Source organism: Choloepus didactylus, chromosome 8 (assembly GCF_015220235.1).
Source record: "Choloepus didactylus isolate mChoDid1 chromosome 8, mChoDid1.pri, whole genome shotgun sequence".
Lineage (NCBI taxonomy): Eukaryota > Metazoa > Chordata > Mammalia > Pilosa > Megalonychidae > Choloepus > Choloepus didactylus.
This window is the reverse complement of record NC_051314.1, coordinates 90,742,567-90,759,433: the sequence shown is the minus strand read 5'-3', so window position 1 is coordinate 90,759,433 and position 16,867 is coordinate 90,742,567. Positions and strand designations below refer to the sequence as shown.

Here is a 16,867-nt window from a genome sequence, read left to right as displayed (position 1 = left end):
AAAACATATTCTTAATTTTAATCCATTTCTTTGGGTGTAAACCCATGGTAAGTAGGACATTTTGATGAAGTTTCTTCAGTTAAGGTGTGACCTACTTTAGTCAGAGTGAGTCATAGTCCTATTACTGGAGTCCTTTATAAGCAGAATGAAATTCAGAAAGACCAAATGAAAGCCATGGAAGGAAGAACCTGAAATTCATCAGAACCCAGAAGAGAAAAGAGAGGCTAGGATGTATATTGCCATGTGACAGAGGAGCCAAGGACCACGGATCGCTGGCTACCAGCCCCACAATGCCAGTCTTCAGGAAGAAAGCATTTCCTTGATGAAGCCTTGATTGAACTTTCTCTTAGCATCTAAATCATGAGCTAATAAATTCTCATTGTTTAAGCTGATCCATTGCATGGTATGTGCTTGAGCAGCCAAGGAAATTAAAACAAATGTTTGACGAAAGTAATAAATCCTCACTTAATAATGAGGAGCATTAATTTGAAGGCGGATCATACTTTTCTGAGCAAAACTTGGCAATTTAGTAATAGTTGTGAAGAAAGTCTGAATCTCACAACAAACTTGCAAGCTAGGTTACCAATAAGTAAAATGACTTTCAGACACATTATTTGCCCAGAGTTGCTGCATATGGTTACTCACATCAAAGGGGTCACCATTCACATTTTACATATCATAAATTGTATACTTATTACAACAGTTTTTTAGCAGATGGCAGTAAAATATCTTAAGCAATGATGTTCTTTTAATATATACAAAGGTACCATATTGGCAAGCAGTGGCAGCAGTATATAAAGTTGTCAGTAACAGTCCCAGTTATGTTTAAAAACATAGACATGCATAGTGAAAAAGAAAGCTTAAAGGAAGTATACCACAATGTTAGCAATCTAATCACAGGGGATTTTTATTTTCTCTGGGTACTCTTGAAGTCTCCCAGATTCTTTAAATGAGCACGTTTGTTTATGATTGGGGTACAGGGGAGGTTAGGTGATTACTCAGGAGGTAGTAGTAAGGAAAAGTTTTTTAGATGCAATGCTACCTCATCTCTTATTCTTACCCCACCCCACCCCACTCCAGAAAATCCATAGTATTCAGAAAACTCAGTATCTCTTTGTATTGCATTTCTTTAGAGTTTAGCTCCCTGAAATTACATTTAAGAATTTTAAATCTAGATATTCAATTTAATAGATTTGGAAACCTTAATTACTGTTTTCCCTTATGTGATCATTGCAACCATCATCATTCATCCTTACATTAGAACTTCATCTTGAAACACCACCGTCAGTCAGTGAATGGCTTGTATGACTTGAGTAGGTAGATAAATAGAAAATATACTTGGTATGAGAGAAGAGGTAGTAGATTGATAAGAAATATGAGGCACTGTGTTGAGTGATTTTTCTCTGGGCAGGTAGAGTGATGAGCACTTAAAAATCTCTTTAAAGAGATTTAAAATCAAGTCATTCTCACACATGTATTGTGTATATTTAGTGATGAAAATTGATTTAAAGAAGAACTAACATGATCCTTTTTCCCTGTGGTTGGTAAATTTATCCTTTTTGTTTATATATTTTGTGTATTTTGTGTACTGCAAGTAAACTTCCATTGTGTGTATTGCAAAATAGTTTAGAAATATAAATCACTGACTAGTGACAAAGTAGTACACTTGGATTTTGATTTATGTGTGTGTATGTGTCAATTTGTATGTAAAGGCTTTAATTTCAATTAATGAATCAACAGTATTTAAAGTGCTAAACACAATAGGAAATGCTTCTTTGTGGCAATAGTCTATATAACTGAGCTCCACACTTAATTTTATGTCTTATTAATGAAATTGCACTGTGAATACTGAAAATTAAAAGAAATTCCAAAACAAAAAACTAAAAAATGTTTACTGATTTTGGTTTCACAATAAATTTTTGCTAGGTATATAGATATGAATATGAATGGAAATGTGAAATCAATCTGTAATGATTTCATACATTGTCATTTATAATTCAGTATTTATTTACTTTTTTGATTAAAATTTATTCCTGGAGAAATATTAATTTGAAATACTGAATATATACTGCATATTTAAAATAGGGTAAAATGTAGACATGTTTATGTGACAGTAATACAAATTGAGCCCTACAGGATCACTGCTATAGACTTTAAAGATATTGGTTGTACAGATGTATGAATTACAAAGTAATTAGTAATTGAAGCCTTTTAATCATTCTTTGATATTTAGATTCTCATATTCTTTCTCGTTGCCATGTTTTCTAGTTAATAAAGGAGAATAGTAACTGACTTCGGTTTTGTGTCCTTTGCCACTCACTTACTGAGACATTCATATTTTTAAGTACTGATACTGAGTAGGGTATGTTGGAAAAATAAGAGCCGTGACTTCTTAAACATGGACATATAAAATGTGAACTCAGCTAAAAAGCCAAGCTTACCAAAATTTATAGCATTTAGATTGTTAGATTGGATCTACTAGATTTCATTATGATGTGGAATCTAGTGAAGCTTGAGAAGCTTCTAAAAGTATAATAGATAAGGTATTTGTTTATAAGATAATGTTCTATTGTATTTTAAAATATTTCATGTACTTTCAAGAGATTTTTGCCCAACCTTCTTTGAAGGTAGGAAATTGGGAATGAAAGATGATAAACTTAATAAAAAAAAATTCCTAAAACTGTTCAGTACACTTGACTGGTTCAACTTAGAAATGTAAGTACTGAAATATTTGAATAGTTTAAAATATACTTGTTTCAATATGAAATGAAATTAGAGATTTGCTTGCCATAATTTTCTTAATATTTCTATATATTGATCTGAAGTTTGCATTAAGGAGAACAACTTTTCTATTTTCAAGAATACATCCAAATGTCAGAAAATTTCCACTACTTATATTTTTTGTAGGTGGTTTCAGACACCCTCACAGGTTTTCTACCATGCAGCAACTGAACATGGAGGAAAAGATGTATATCCAGGACAGTGTCTTTGGGAAGGTTGCGAGCCTTTTCACCGACAGAGGTTTTCTTTTATTACCCATTTACAGGTACAGTTTTTTAATGCTCTTTGCTCAGTTATTCATCTCTCTGCAGTAAAGATCTTGATGTGTATTTTACTTCCTCTTTCTCAAAAAGGATAAGCACTGTTCAAAGGATGCCCTGCTTGCAGGATTAAAACAAGATGAACCAGGACAAGCAGGATGTCAAAAATCTTCTACCAAGTAAGGATAATGAGTTTACTTCCTCTTGTACATGCAAAAAGTAAAAGCAGAAAACTAGGCAAAACGCAGGAAGTGTGGAAGGTAGCTTAGCATATTGGGAGGTAAAAATTGAATTCCAGTCCAGCTCTACTACTAATCAGCTCTGTGACCCTATCCAAATCGCTTACGTTCTCTAGTTTTCACTTTTCGTATTGGCTGGACCACTTGGTCTGTAAGGTGCCTTGTAACTCTAACATTTTGTGATTCTACTCTGTAGACAAGTCATTGGAAATAATGACAGAAGATATATGTGAAATGCTTTGTAAACTAAAAGTACTATGTATGGTTCTTTATCCTTTGAGGGAATAATTGAGCACATATTCGGTAATAGCAAAGGGATTTCTTTTTATAATTCCACTTCTGAGGTGAGGCCGGGATGGCATATGAGTGTCCTATATAGGTATAAAGGTCACATTTACTATAGGACCATTCATTTACCTTTCATTTCCTGAATACATACTTGTAATGCATGTAATTAAGCTCTGAATTAGAGAATTTCACAGAGCTGAAATTCTAGAAATAGAAGTATGGGAATTCAGAAGCTGCTCACATACTTTATGCATTCTGTTACCATTTAGTGAGCAACTGCTTTGTGCAGGGAATTAAAAGTTTTGTCATTCTTAAGTGTCTGGAGGACCATTGAGGGGTATAAGTAATTCTGCTTTACAGTGTAATAGATACTAAAATGAAGGTGTATACAAGATGCTATGACATCCCACCTAAGCCAGTCTGGAAGGGAAGACTTTCTGATAGAAGATACATCCAAACTGAGGAGGATTTAGTGGAGGGTCCTATAAGCCATATTTAATGAGTTTGAATTTCACCTAAAGACAATGGAAAGTCATTTTTCTTCCAGTTATCTCTTTTTTCCTAAAATTTTCACTGCATTTAATTTTTCCATATTGGTAGCTTATAAAATTGTGTTGGAATATGTTTGTTTCTGCCCAAGTTTGGGAGAGGAGAAAATTGATCTTTTAGTTATAATAAAAAATCTTCATCACTTACAATGAAATCTAAAAACAGTTTTTATATATACTGGTTTAGAATTTAAAAATTGCTTCTACATGGACTTATTTTACATTCAGAATTAGTTTATTGATGTAGAAATTGCAGGAATTATCCCCACTTTACTGATGTGAAAACTGAAGTACACAGGAGTAAAATGGAATATTCAGTCATACAGCTAGTTATAGTATCAGAAGTAAGACAGGGTTTTATCACATCCAGGCCGATGTTCTTTCCAATGCTGCCTCCCCAGAACACAAACAGAGTCAGCGTTTTTGCTTAGACAGATAAATCTATAGTGAATTTGAGTCTGATTTTATATAAAACTCAACTCTGTGCCCCCCCCCACTCTATATTTTTTATGAAGGACTGTAGAACTGTACTAAAAGGCATGATTGAAATTATTAAATAATGATGAAAAATATGGTTATGTAACAAGATAACAGTTTGAAATGCCATATTTACCGTAATTTCATATTATCAACATATTAGCTCATCTTTTCCAGAGTGGCCTGTACCAAATACATTCTCTTTTTCTCCTTTAAATTTTTTATTTTGAAATAATTCCAAACTTACACAGAACAGTTGTAAAAATAATACAAAACCTATACAGAGAATTCAAATATAACCCCACCACCCTGATATCTGGACCCATTAATTTTAACATTTTGCCACATTTGCTTGCGCGCTCTCTCTCGCTCTCTCTCTCTCTCTCTCTCTCTCTCTCTCTCTCTCTCTCTCTCCCTCTCCTGCTCTCTCTGAGTCTTTCTCTCTGTCTACTTTCTAAACATTTGAGTATAGGTTGTATACATCATGCTACTTCAACACATACTTCCATGTACATTTACTAAGTACAAGGATATTCACTTATATAACCACCTTAAGTACAGTTATCAAGTTCAAGAAATGTAATATTGATCTAAAGCTTAGTCTATATCCAATTTTTTCCATATGGCCCAATAATGTCCTTTTGAGCCTTTTCTCCATTATTAGATCCCAGTCAAGGATCATGTATTGCATTTACTTGTCATTCTCTCTTTAGTTGCTGTTTTTCCTTTAATTGTGGAAACGTACGTACAACATAGACTTTCCCACTCACCCACTCCTAAATACACCATTTAGTGGAATTGGTCACATTCACAATGTTGTCCTACCCTCACAACCATCCATTACCAGAACTTCCCTTTGTCCCCTAACAGATATTCTATACCCGTTATGCATTAACTCCCCATTCCTCCTGCCCCCTGCTCCTGGTAGCCTATATTCTACTTTCTGTCTCTGTGAGTTTGCATATTTTAGCTATTTCATGTAATTGGAATCATAAAATATCTGACCCTTTGTGTCTGACTTATGTCACTCAACATGATGTCTCAATATTCATCCATGTAGTGATATGTATCAGAATTTCATTGCTTTTTATGGTGGAAAAATATTCCATTCTATGTGTATACCACATTTTGTTTATCCATTCATCTGCTAATTGCCAGTAGATTGCTTCCACCTTTTGCTTAGCATGAATAATGTTGCTATGAATGTTGTACAGATATGTCTGAATTTTTGTATTTAGTTGATCTTTGGTATTGAACCCTTTAGAATAAAATAGAATCATTTCTCATTTCCTTCTGTGCATACTTTTGCATTACGAAGGGGTTTAAGTTTAGCATCCTTTATCTATAAAGATCTCATTTGGTTTGATAACAACTTAACTTCAATAGTATGCAAAATTCTATATCCCTACATCCCCCCCCCACCTTTATGTAGTTCTTACCACAAATTGCATATGTATACATTAAGGATCCAAAACTGATCTGTGATTATGTTTTATACATATGCATTTTATATCCTCTCAGAAGCAAAAAGTGAAGTTAGAAACCAGAATTACAATATTGCATTTATATTTACCCATGTCATTACCTTTACCAGAGATCTTTATTTATTCATGTGGCTTTGGTCTTTTGTCTAGTGTACTTTGCTTCCAACTTCCAGGACTCCCTTAATAATATCTTGTAGGGTCAGTCTAGTAATGACAAATTCCCTCAGGGTTTTTTTATCTGGGAATGTCTTAATTTCTCCCTCATTTCTGAAAGACAGTTTTGCCAGATATCAAATTATTGCTTGGCAGTTTTTTCCTTTCAACATTTTTTGTATGTCATCCCACTGTCTTCTTGCCTCTGTGGTTTCCAATGAGAAATTGGCACTTAATCTTATTGAGCCTCCCCTGTGCATGATGTGTTGCTTCTCTCTTGCAGTTTTCAGAATTCTCTCTTTATCTTCGGCATTTGGCACTTTGATTGTAATATGTCTCACTGTGGGTTTATCTTGTTTGGAGTTCATTGAGTGTGTTGGATGCATATATTTATCTTTTGTTAAATTTGGGAAGTTTTCAGCCATGTTTCTTTGAATATACTCCCTGCCCTTTTCTCTCTTTCTTCTCCTTTTGAGACTCCCACTATGCATATATTTGTATGCTTGATGATGTCTGACAGGTCTCTCAGGCTCCATTCACTTTAATTCATCTTTTTTCTTTCTGCTCCTCTGAATGATTTCAATTTTCATATCATTGATTGATTCCTTCTGCTAGCTCAGATCTGCTATTGAATCCCTTGGGGAATTTTTCATTTTTGTTGCTGATGGTCTTCAGCTCTGTTTGGTTCCTTTCGTAATTTCTACCTCTTTATTAATAATCACTTTTCCTAATGTCCTCTTGTTCTTTGCCCATGTTCTCCTTTAACTCTCTGAGCATATTTAAGATCATTTTTTTTTTACCTAGTTTGTCCCAGCTTTGGCTTCCTTGTTGCCCCAACATGAAGTTTCTTTGCTTCCTCTGGAACTGGGACCAGGCAACTGCACTGGGAGTGCAGGCTGGCTCCACTTAACTGGTGAGGGGATAGAGGAGGGGCCAGGAAATCCTACCATTTTTAAGTTGCCTGTTTCTTGATTTGGCACTCATCTTGTTAACTGCAATCCTTTATTTTCTGGAGCTTTGAGAAAGATTTTTCTGCCAATTTTGCTTGTTGTTCAAAGCTACTGTTGGGAGGTTGGAGTCCTGGAGCACCCCATTCCGCCATCTTGATTGGCTTTAACAATGCATTCTTAGGTGATATTATTTTACCCTTAAGTACTGTTTAGAAATAATTTGCAGCTCATATTGTACACTATTTTCTTTTTTGTTAACATCTTCACATTACATTCATAGATGAGAACTCTACAACTTTAGCACTATATCATATTTATTTTGATTGCATGCTTATCCAGCACAGTAACTTTCAATATGGACCATACTGGAACTACTATTGTTTGCTTTAAAATAGATACACTGGAAAATAAGAGACTTGAAACTTAGCCCTAATACTAAGAGTCCCTTTGCCTAAGCTGTCACAAAACATAAACATTAAGGCTAGATCAAGGAAGCTCTAATTTACCCTGTATCCAGAGTTTCAAAGTAACCATCTTGTGGCATTTGGAGGAAGTCAGGACGGTGAAGGGGGAGGTCATTACTTGCAGTCTGTCTGCAGCATCATGTTTAACAATCTTTTTCTCTCTCTGATCAATTTAGGCAAGCACCTGTAGGGGGCACAGGCTCAACTCCGAGAGCACAGAAGGCCATTGTGAATCATCCCAGTGCTGCTCTTATGGCCCTTCGGAGAGGATCAAGAAACCTTGTCTTTCGAGATTTTACAGTAAGCGGGCCTTGAAAGCCTTATCTGTAATGGGTGAGCAATGTATGATTTAGATCTTTATTCTTTTTCTTTTATTTTCTTTTTAAGGATGAAAAAGAGGGACCAATAACTAAACACATCCGACTAACAGCTGCCTTAATATTAAAAAATATTGGTAAATATTCAGAATGTGGTCGCAGGTGAGTAATCTGGTTTCCATAGCCCAGGTGAATTTAGATGATTTTACTTAAGATTTTACTTAATTTATTTTGTAAGTTAATAAGATTAGATATCTGTATTTTATTCACCTTTTTTCTCATCAATTTTGTGACTGTATACAAAAGCTAATGGCAAAGTCAAGCCATCATGATCTCTTAAAAGCCAAAATTGAGTAGAGAGAAGTTGAAACAACCAAAAGAGTTCTCTGATCTTGTTTTATTCGGTTAATTTTCTTTGATGGCCATAGAATAAAGAGCAAAAAGTAGCTCTACTAAAGAAAAAACTTGTGATTTATGGTGGGATTAAGGGAAGAAGTCGGTCATTTGAATCTTGCGGAATCAGAACAAAATTCAGTTTGATAATTGGCATTTGAATATACTGATCAAATTCATAAGATATGCTAAGATTTACTATAATACTCTGAAGTTTTGAGTTACTTTCTAATGGACTTAAGCAAAAGTCAAGATTTTGTAGACCTATAGAAACTAGAAATAACTCTTTGATCCTTGAGAGAGCATATGTGGGATGTTCTTTAATGACATTTAGTACCTTGTCTTCCTTAAATATACTTTTCTGAAATTCCTACTACATCTTTAACTGACCCATCTCAGGCTCCTTCAATGAGAATTCATCTTCAAAGGCATACTGAGCTGCTAATAATCAGTTTCTCTCCCAGTCTGTTACTCCTCTCACATAATTTTCTTCGTCTCCTTAAATAAAACTTGAATCTACCTTAATCCTTCTCCATTTCCACCAACCCAACTCCATTTTACCTTGCTTAGGTCTTTTGTGATACTTTTTGCAGTAACCTTCCAAATAGATCTTCCAAGCATAAAAAGTTATTAATTACAAAAGAGAAAAAAAAACAAACTATGCATTTGACTATACCACCTTTTAAGACTCCTGTAAGTCAAGCATAAATAAAATTTAAAGCTAAATTAAAATATTGGCAATGACAGGGTTACTATATTTAATGTAAAAAGCATTCTTATAGATGAATAATAAAATTTTTACTACTGAAATAAAAAAAATTAAGCAACTTCTTCAGAAAAAAGAAATATAAAGGCCTAGTAACCCTTCTGAGAATATCAGCATCTTCTTGCTTCCTTCATAATGTGGTGTCTTCCTACCTTTCTTGCAAACTAAACCCTATGCAAATTCTTAATCATGCTACCTGTGTTTAAATATTTCCCCTGATTAGACTGCTCTTCTCCCTGCTTTGTTTGCCTGTTGTATAACAGCTTTACCCTCCATGATTCTGTTCAGCCATGAGCTTCTTCGTACAGCCTTTCCTATGCAGTGTTCCCCATCCCCACTGAGTTTGCTCTTCTCCTCTATTTTATAATGTGTCTGTTTTATAACATCTAATCACATTGTTTTGTAAATAGTTTTTATATGGCTTTTTTTCCCCCTCTTGAACATTTCTGATTAATATTTGAGGCCTGAGCATCTAGCACAGTGCCCAATACGTAATAGATTATCACTACCACCTTCCTATTCATCTTTTAAGAGTCGACTCAGGGTCTTCTCTTCCAGGATGCCTTTCCTGACATCTGCCTCACTACCCTTGACCAAGAGTGCTCTAGGTACTCCCTACCACCCTGTGCATTGCATAGCACCACCTTAGATGGTGAGTTCTTTGAAGGTTGTGCTAAATATTTACCTTTGTCTTGGTGTCCTCAGCGCCTAGCATAGTGTTGGGAATGTAAATAGGCATTCAATAAATATTTGATGGATAGACAGTTGGGAGGAAAAAAGGCCCTCAAATTCATATTCCCCTTAAGTTCTGATTTGGAACTTGTGTAGATCATTGGAATTCTAAAAATAAGTTTATAACTTTTACTTAGGGCCTTTTCCACACATTGATATTGTACATTCTGAGGCTTACAGCAAAGCCATTTTGGCTAGGTCTAATAAATTTAATTATCAAGCCAAAAGTTTTCATTTTACTATTTTTGTTTTGTTGTTGTTGATGGTGTTGTTTTATTTACATTGAACTCTTCCAGATGTCCTCTGGCATCTTCAGTTCCTGTGCTCTTAGAATAATGAAATCATAAGAAATAAAACAACCCTTTAAATTCTTCCCATTCACATTCCCACTGTGGGTTGAAATTCCCAGTGTAGAATATTTCCAGTTGAATATATCCAATGACCGTGAATTTTACTTGTGTAAGAACACTGGCAAAGAATCTAACAAAACCCACATATGTGAGGAAGAGAGAAAAGGAAATCAGAAAGCTTCAAAAGTTACTCCTATATTCATGTTTCTGATCTCTAGTAAAATAAGTTACAGGAAGAGGTATTTTTTGAGTAAAGCAAATTTATATTTGCAGTAAGAAAATTACAGATCAATAGACAGACATATGGAAGTTTACCTTCATTCTTAAAGTATGGTATCCTGAACAGTATGAAATATCAGCAATTTTTATTTGAAATTCAGAATCTGTTTGTTTGAATAACCTAAAATGTTTAATTGGAGATTATATCCATTATGATTAAGTTTGAGAGCTCTGAAGAATTCCAATATATTTCTCCTTTTAATTTATGTATCTTTAATCATTGTAACACCTGGTGCTAGTTAAAAATCAAGTAGTGTTAACAAAAAAAAAAAAAAAAAAAGACTTAATAGAGTAGTCCCTTACTCCATCCCTGCCACCCACTTCCAAAAGGGAGTTTTCAACAATTTGAGATGTTTCTTCTGGTATTTGCTTCTGTATTTCTAAATAATATTCTTATGATACCATTTCTTAATTTACCTATTTAACACATTACCTGTTGACCCCTTTATTAAAGAATTGAATATTCTTAAGCCTTTCTTCCTCTCACATCCCCTTTCCTCATCCTGTTAATATTGTTACATCATAGTTTTTGGTTAAATCTTAAATCAGATATTGTTGTCAGATTATTTGAGGCTGAACAAAGTGGTATACTTTTATTACATTTTTCTTTCTCTCTTTTTTCTGAGGTTAATGATTACCTTGCTTTTTGTTTGGCTTTTTATGGACCTAATGCTGATTTTTCCATATATTTCAGTCAGTATCTGTGAGGCTTATCAATAAGTTTTCCAGATGTTCACAGTTCTTAAACCTCTAGCATTTCTTCATTTTTAACACTTTGTTCCTTTGGAAACTACCCTTCTGCAGCCTTCCATGTTCCTGTTCCAGTCCAGACAGTGTGGTCTCTAGGCCTGGTACATGCATATTCTCTTTCTCAAATCCCATTTCCCTTTCTTGATTTACTAGCCCTCATTTTGCTAAGGCACATCCTCCAGTGGCTTAAGACCCAGCATGTCTGAAAATGTCTGTAGTCTATCCTTAATCTTGATAGTTTGGCTGGTGTGATAGCTTGGAGTTACGTACACCAGAAAATTCCTAATTCATTCTTTTAGGTAGATATAGATTTCAACATGAAAAATAATTTTCTTTAAAATTCTCGTATCCAGCTTTGAGAAGTCCCGTGACATTTTGGTTCCCATTTGTTTGTTTGTAATCTATTTTATCCCCCACTGAAAGGTCTTAATCTTTAATTTCTGATGTACTTCATCATAAAACTTCTGTACCTTGGTGTGGGTGGTTTTTGTTGTTTTTCTTTTCGGCAGGTCCTTTCAGTCTGGACATGCCTGTCTTCATTAATGGGAAATCTTGCATGTTGCTTTTATAATTCTTTGCCATCCATTTTCTCTGTTCCCCATTTCTTGAATTTGTTGTTTGAATGCTGGACCCACCTAAGTTGATCCTCTAATTTTCTTATTGTTTCTCTCATAGCTTTCACTTTTGTCTTTTTATTTTATGGAAATTGCCTTGATTTTATCATCAAATCTTCTATTGAATTTTCATGTTAGTTACCCTGCTTTAATTTGTAAGATCTCTTTCTTAGTTGCCAGTTGCCCTTTAAAATATCTTCTTTATATGTTGGACACATTGTCTTCTCATCTCTAAAATTGCTCTTCCCTCAAAATTCATCAAATGTCTGAGACTTTTTGGCCTCACTATATATTTTAGGAATTAAATACAAGTTAATTGCTTAGGATGGGTGTTCAAGACTTGCCTCTGGCGATTATCATTTTAAGGTGATTTCTGTTGAACCTGTTTGTTCACTGGAAGTCCCTAAATGTCAGTCATTATAAGCAGTTCAGTTTTTCCAGGGAAGAATCCCCTGATCTATGTGTCTCTGGTGCTGGGCAGTGTGGAGGAGAGGCTATGTCATGCCCTGCTTCCTGGAAACAGCATCGGAAAGAGACTGGGAAGATCTCACTGTGTTCAAATATATTAACTTTCACCTAATCCGCCTCTTTTCTGTCTGATTCCTGACCCTCTAACTTTTGCTATGTCTGTGTCTCTAAGTCCCAAGCCTTTCTGGTTTAGTTTCTCCAAACAATAACTTCTTTTACTCATTTTGTTACTGATTTGGGAAGGCATGGAGATCAACTTGCATTCAAACTGCTGTAGAGTCTGACTTATATCTTAAATCCTTTTTATTAATGCTACTTACAAATTATTTTTTACCACAAAGTGAACTACCTATATAACCAACCATCCAAGTCAAAAAGTAGAGCAGTGCCATTACCCCAGAGCCCCTTTGTGCCCCCAACAGTTCCCTATCCCATCTTCCCCCCCTTACAGGGAACCAGTATCCTGATCTCTAACACTACAGATTAGTTTGCCTGGTTTTGAAATTTATGTAAGTGGAATCATATACTATGTATTATTTCATGTCTAGCTCTTTTAAACTTAACGTTATGTTTCTGAGATTCATCCATGTTGCATGTAGCAGTACTTTGTATTATTGCAGTATAAAATTCTGTTGAATTATACTCATATTTATTTTTCACTCTACTTTCGATAAGCATGTGAATTGTTTCCAGTTTGGAGCTATTCAGAATAATGCTGCTACAAACAGTCTATATATTTTTTGGCCATATATGTACATGTTGCACTTTTTATGAAGGATTGGTGATTCATATGATATTGTAAGGTTAATATGTAATGCCAAGCAATTCCAGAGAGGTTTTATCAATTTATACTCCCCCCAGTAATGTCTGAGAATCTCACTAACTACACATACTGGCACACCTTGGAGATACTATGGGTTTTGTTCCAGAATATTGCAATAAAGCAAATAACGCAACAAAGCCAGTCAACCAATGTTTTGGTTTTCCAGAGCATATAAAAGCTATGTTTACAGTATACTAAAGTCTATTAAGTATGCAGTGGCAGTATGTCTAAGAAACTATGTAAATACCTTAATTTAAAAATACTTTAGTGCTAAAATATGCTACCTGTTCTAGTTTGCTAATGCTGCAGAATGCAAAACACCAGAGATGGATAGGCTTTTATAAAACGGGGGTTTATTTCGCTACACAGTTAGTCTTAAGGCCACAAAACGTCCAAGGTAACACAACAGCAATCGGGTACCTTCACCGGAGGATGGCCAATGGCGTCCGGAAAACCTCTGCTAGCTAGGAAGGCAGCTGGTGTCTGCTCCAAAGCTCCGGCCTCAAAACGGCTTTCTCCCAGGACGTTCCTCTCCAGCAAGCTTGCTCCTCCTCAAAACATCACTCACAGCTGCACTCACTCAGTTCCCTCTCTCTGAGTCAGCTCATTTATATGGCTCCACCGATCAAGGCCCACCCTGAATGGGCAGGGCCACGCCTCCATGGGAACATCTCATCAGAATCATCTCCCACAGCTGGGTGGGGCACATTCCAAGCAAATCTAACCAGCACCAAAACTTCTGCCCCACAAAACTACAAAGATAATGGCATTTGGGGGACACAATACATTCAAACCGGCACACTACCCATCATCTGGGCCTTCTTTTTGCTGGTGAAGGTCTTGCCTCAATGTTGATGGCTGCTGACTGATCAAGGTGGTGGTTGCTGATGGTGGGGTGGCTGTGGCAATTTCTTAAAATAAGACAACAGTGAAGCTTGCTGCATCGAGTGACTCTTCCTTTCACAAAAGATTTCTCTGTAGCCTACAATGCTGTTTGATAGAATTTTACCCACAGTAGAATTCCTTTCATAATTGAAGTCGATCGTCTCAACCCCTGCCACTGCTTTATCAACTAAGTTGATGTAATATTCTAAATCCTTTGTTGTCACTTCAACAATGTTCACAGCATCTTCACCAGGAGTAGATTCCATCTCAAGAAACCACATTCTTTGCTTATCCATAAGAAGCAACTCCTCATCCTTTATCTAGTTTTATCATGAGATCGTAGCAGTCAGTCACAACTCTAGGCTTTTCTTCAAAAATTGTAGTTCTCTTGCATTTCCACCTCATCTGCAGTTACTTCCTCCACTGAAGTCTTGGACCCCTCAAAGTTATCCACAGGGATTGGAATCAACTTCTTCCAAACTCCTGTTCATGTTGATATTTGGATCTTTGACCATGAATCACAAATATTCTTAATGGTTTCTAGAATGGTGAATCCTTTCCATAACATTTTCAATTTACTTTGCCCAGGTCCATCAAAAGACTCACTGACTGGCAGTTATGGCTTTATGAAATGTATTCCTTAAATAATAAGACTTGAAAAGTCAAAATGACTCCTTGATCCATAGGCTGCAGAATGAATGTTGTGTTAGTAGGCACAAAAACAATATGAATTTCATTGTGCATCTCCACCAGAGTTCTTAGGTGATGGGTGCATTGTCAAAGAGCAGTAATATTTTTGTCAAAGAGCAGTAATATTTTTAAATGCAGTTCTATCGAGATACATTCATACTATACAGTCCATCCAAGATATGCAATCCGTAGCTCACAGTATCATCACATAGTTGTACATTCATCACAATTAATTTTAGAACATTTTCATTACTCAAAAAAAAATAAAAAAAGAAAAAGAAAACACAAAACATCCCCTATCCCTTGTCTCCCTCACCCCATTATTGGCCCCTAGTATCAGTATGGTTCATTTGTTATTGTTGATGAAAGTATATTAAGATTTTCTGAGCAGTAGTTCTCAACAGTGGGCTTAAAATATTCAGTAAACCATGTTGTAAACAGATGTGCTGTCATCCAGGCTTTGTTGTTCCCTGTATAGAGAGCACATGCTGAGCAGGTTTAGCATAATTCTTAAGGGCCCTCGGATTTTTGAAGTGGTAAATGAGCATGGCTTAAAATTCAAGTGACCAGCTGCATTAGCCCCTAAAGAGAGTCACCCTGTCCTTTGAGGCTTTGAAGCCAGGCATTGACTTCTCTCTAGCTATGAAAGTCCCTAGATGACATCTTCCAGTAGAAGGCTGTTTGGTCTACATTGGAAATCTGTTGTTTCATGTAGCCACCTTCGTCAATTATCTTAGCTAGATCTTCTGGAAAACTTCCTGCAGCTTCTACATCAGCACTTGCTGCTTCATCATCTGCTTGTATGTTATGGAGACAGCTTCTTTCCTTAAACCTCATGAACCAACATCTGCTAGCTTCAAACTTTTCTTCTGCAGCTTCCTTACCTCTCTCAGCTTCCACAGAATTGAAGAGAGTTAGAGCTTTGCTCTGGATTAGGCCTTGGCTTGAGGGCATGTTCTGGCTGGTATGATCTTCTGTCCAGATCACTAAAACTTTCTCCATATCAGCAGTAGAGCTGTTTTGCTTTCTTATCATTCTTGAGTTCACTGGAGTAATGCTTGTAATTTCCTTCAAGAACTTTCCCTTTGCATTTACAACTTGGCTGTTTGACCCAAGAGGCCTAGCTCTTGGCCTGTCTCACCTTTTGACACTTCCTCACTACATGTAATCATTTCTAGTTTTTCATTTAAAGTGAGAGAGACATGGGACTCTTTCTTTCACTTGGACACTTAGAGGCCATTGTAGGTAATAACAACAAAGATCACTGATTGCAGATCAACCTAATAGTTATAATAATAATGAAAAGTTTGAAATATTATGAGAATTGCCAAACTGTGACAATCATGAATGAAGTAAGCACATGCTGTTGAAAAAAATGGCACCAACAGACTTGGTTAACGCAGGGTTACTACAAACCTCCAATTTGTAAAAAAAAAAAAAAAAAAGACTGGTATCTGTGAAGCGCAGTAATTCCAGGTATGCCTGTGTTTGCTTTAACACCTTGGCATATGTTTTTAATTTTAGCCATTCTTTTTTGTGTGCGGTGGTTATCTATGTATGCAAACTACAAAAAAAAGAGGATATCTAAATGGTCAGAAGCACGTGGAAAAGTGCCCAACCTCTTTAGTCATCAATATCAGATTTTTAATTTGTTTTACTTGTTTCTCTGCTTTGGTACTATAAAAATGACCATGGTTCCTACACAATAAATGTTGGTTTTCAAGTTTTGTGTCCTTTTTTTGTAAGCTACAATGTTTTTCATTCAGAATTTAGGAGACTTCATCTCCTTTTCTTTTTTCACTCCTTTTGCTCAGAGTTATTTTACTGAAGGCACAGGTCTTGGCTTTTCTCGTGTTGGCTGATTTTTTTTCCTAACATTTAATATTAAAAATTTAAAACGTATAGCAAGCTTGAAATAATGCTGCAGTGAACACCCATATACCAGCCACCTATCTGCTTTATCTTTTCTCCTCAGCCCTCAGCATCCCTCACTTCTTTGCTAGAAGATACTTTCTTTTATGGTCTCTCATCTTTATATACACAGCCACATCAATATTTTTATTGTGGGGGTAGAAAATTTCCTTTTTAATTATAAATTCATTTATAAATTTATAACAAAAAAGCTTTGTTATAATGCAGAGCAAACCCAGAATAAT

At 35.6% G+C, this 16,867-nt stretch overlaps 1 protein-coding gene across 1 annotated transcript in view; it reads left to right on the top strand.

Moving 5' to 3' along the window:
* ARID2 (AT-rich interaction domain 2) overlaps positions 1 to 16,867 on the top strand; it is a 283,049-nt gene that overhangs the window by 262,333 nt on the left and 3,849 nt on the right. Inside the window, exons 17-20 of the mRNA XM_037848145.1 lie at positions 2,908 to 3,046; positions 3,135 to 3,220; positions 7,821 to 7,944; positions 8,032 to 8,123. Of these exons, the coding sequence (XP_037704073.1) occupies positions 2,908 to 3,046; positions 3,135 to 3,220; positions 7,821 to 7,944; positions 8,032 to 8,123 (441 nt within the window). The remainder of the gene's footprint in view (positions 1 to 2,907; positions 3,047 to 3,134; positions 3,221 to 7,820; positions 7,945 to 8,031; positions 8,124 to 16,867) is intronic.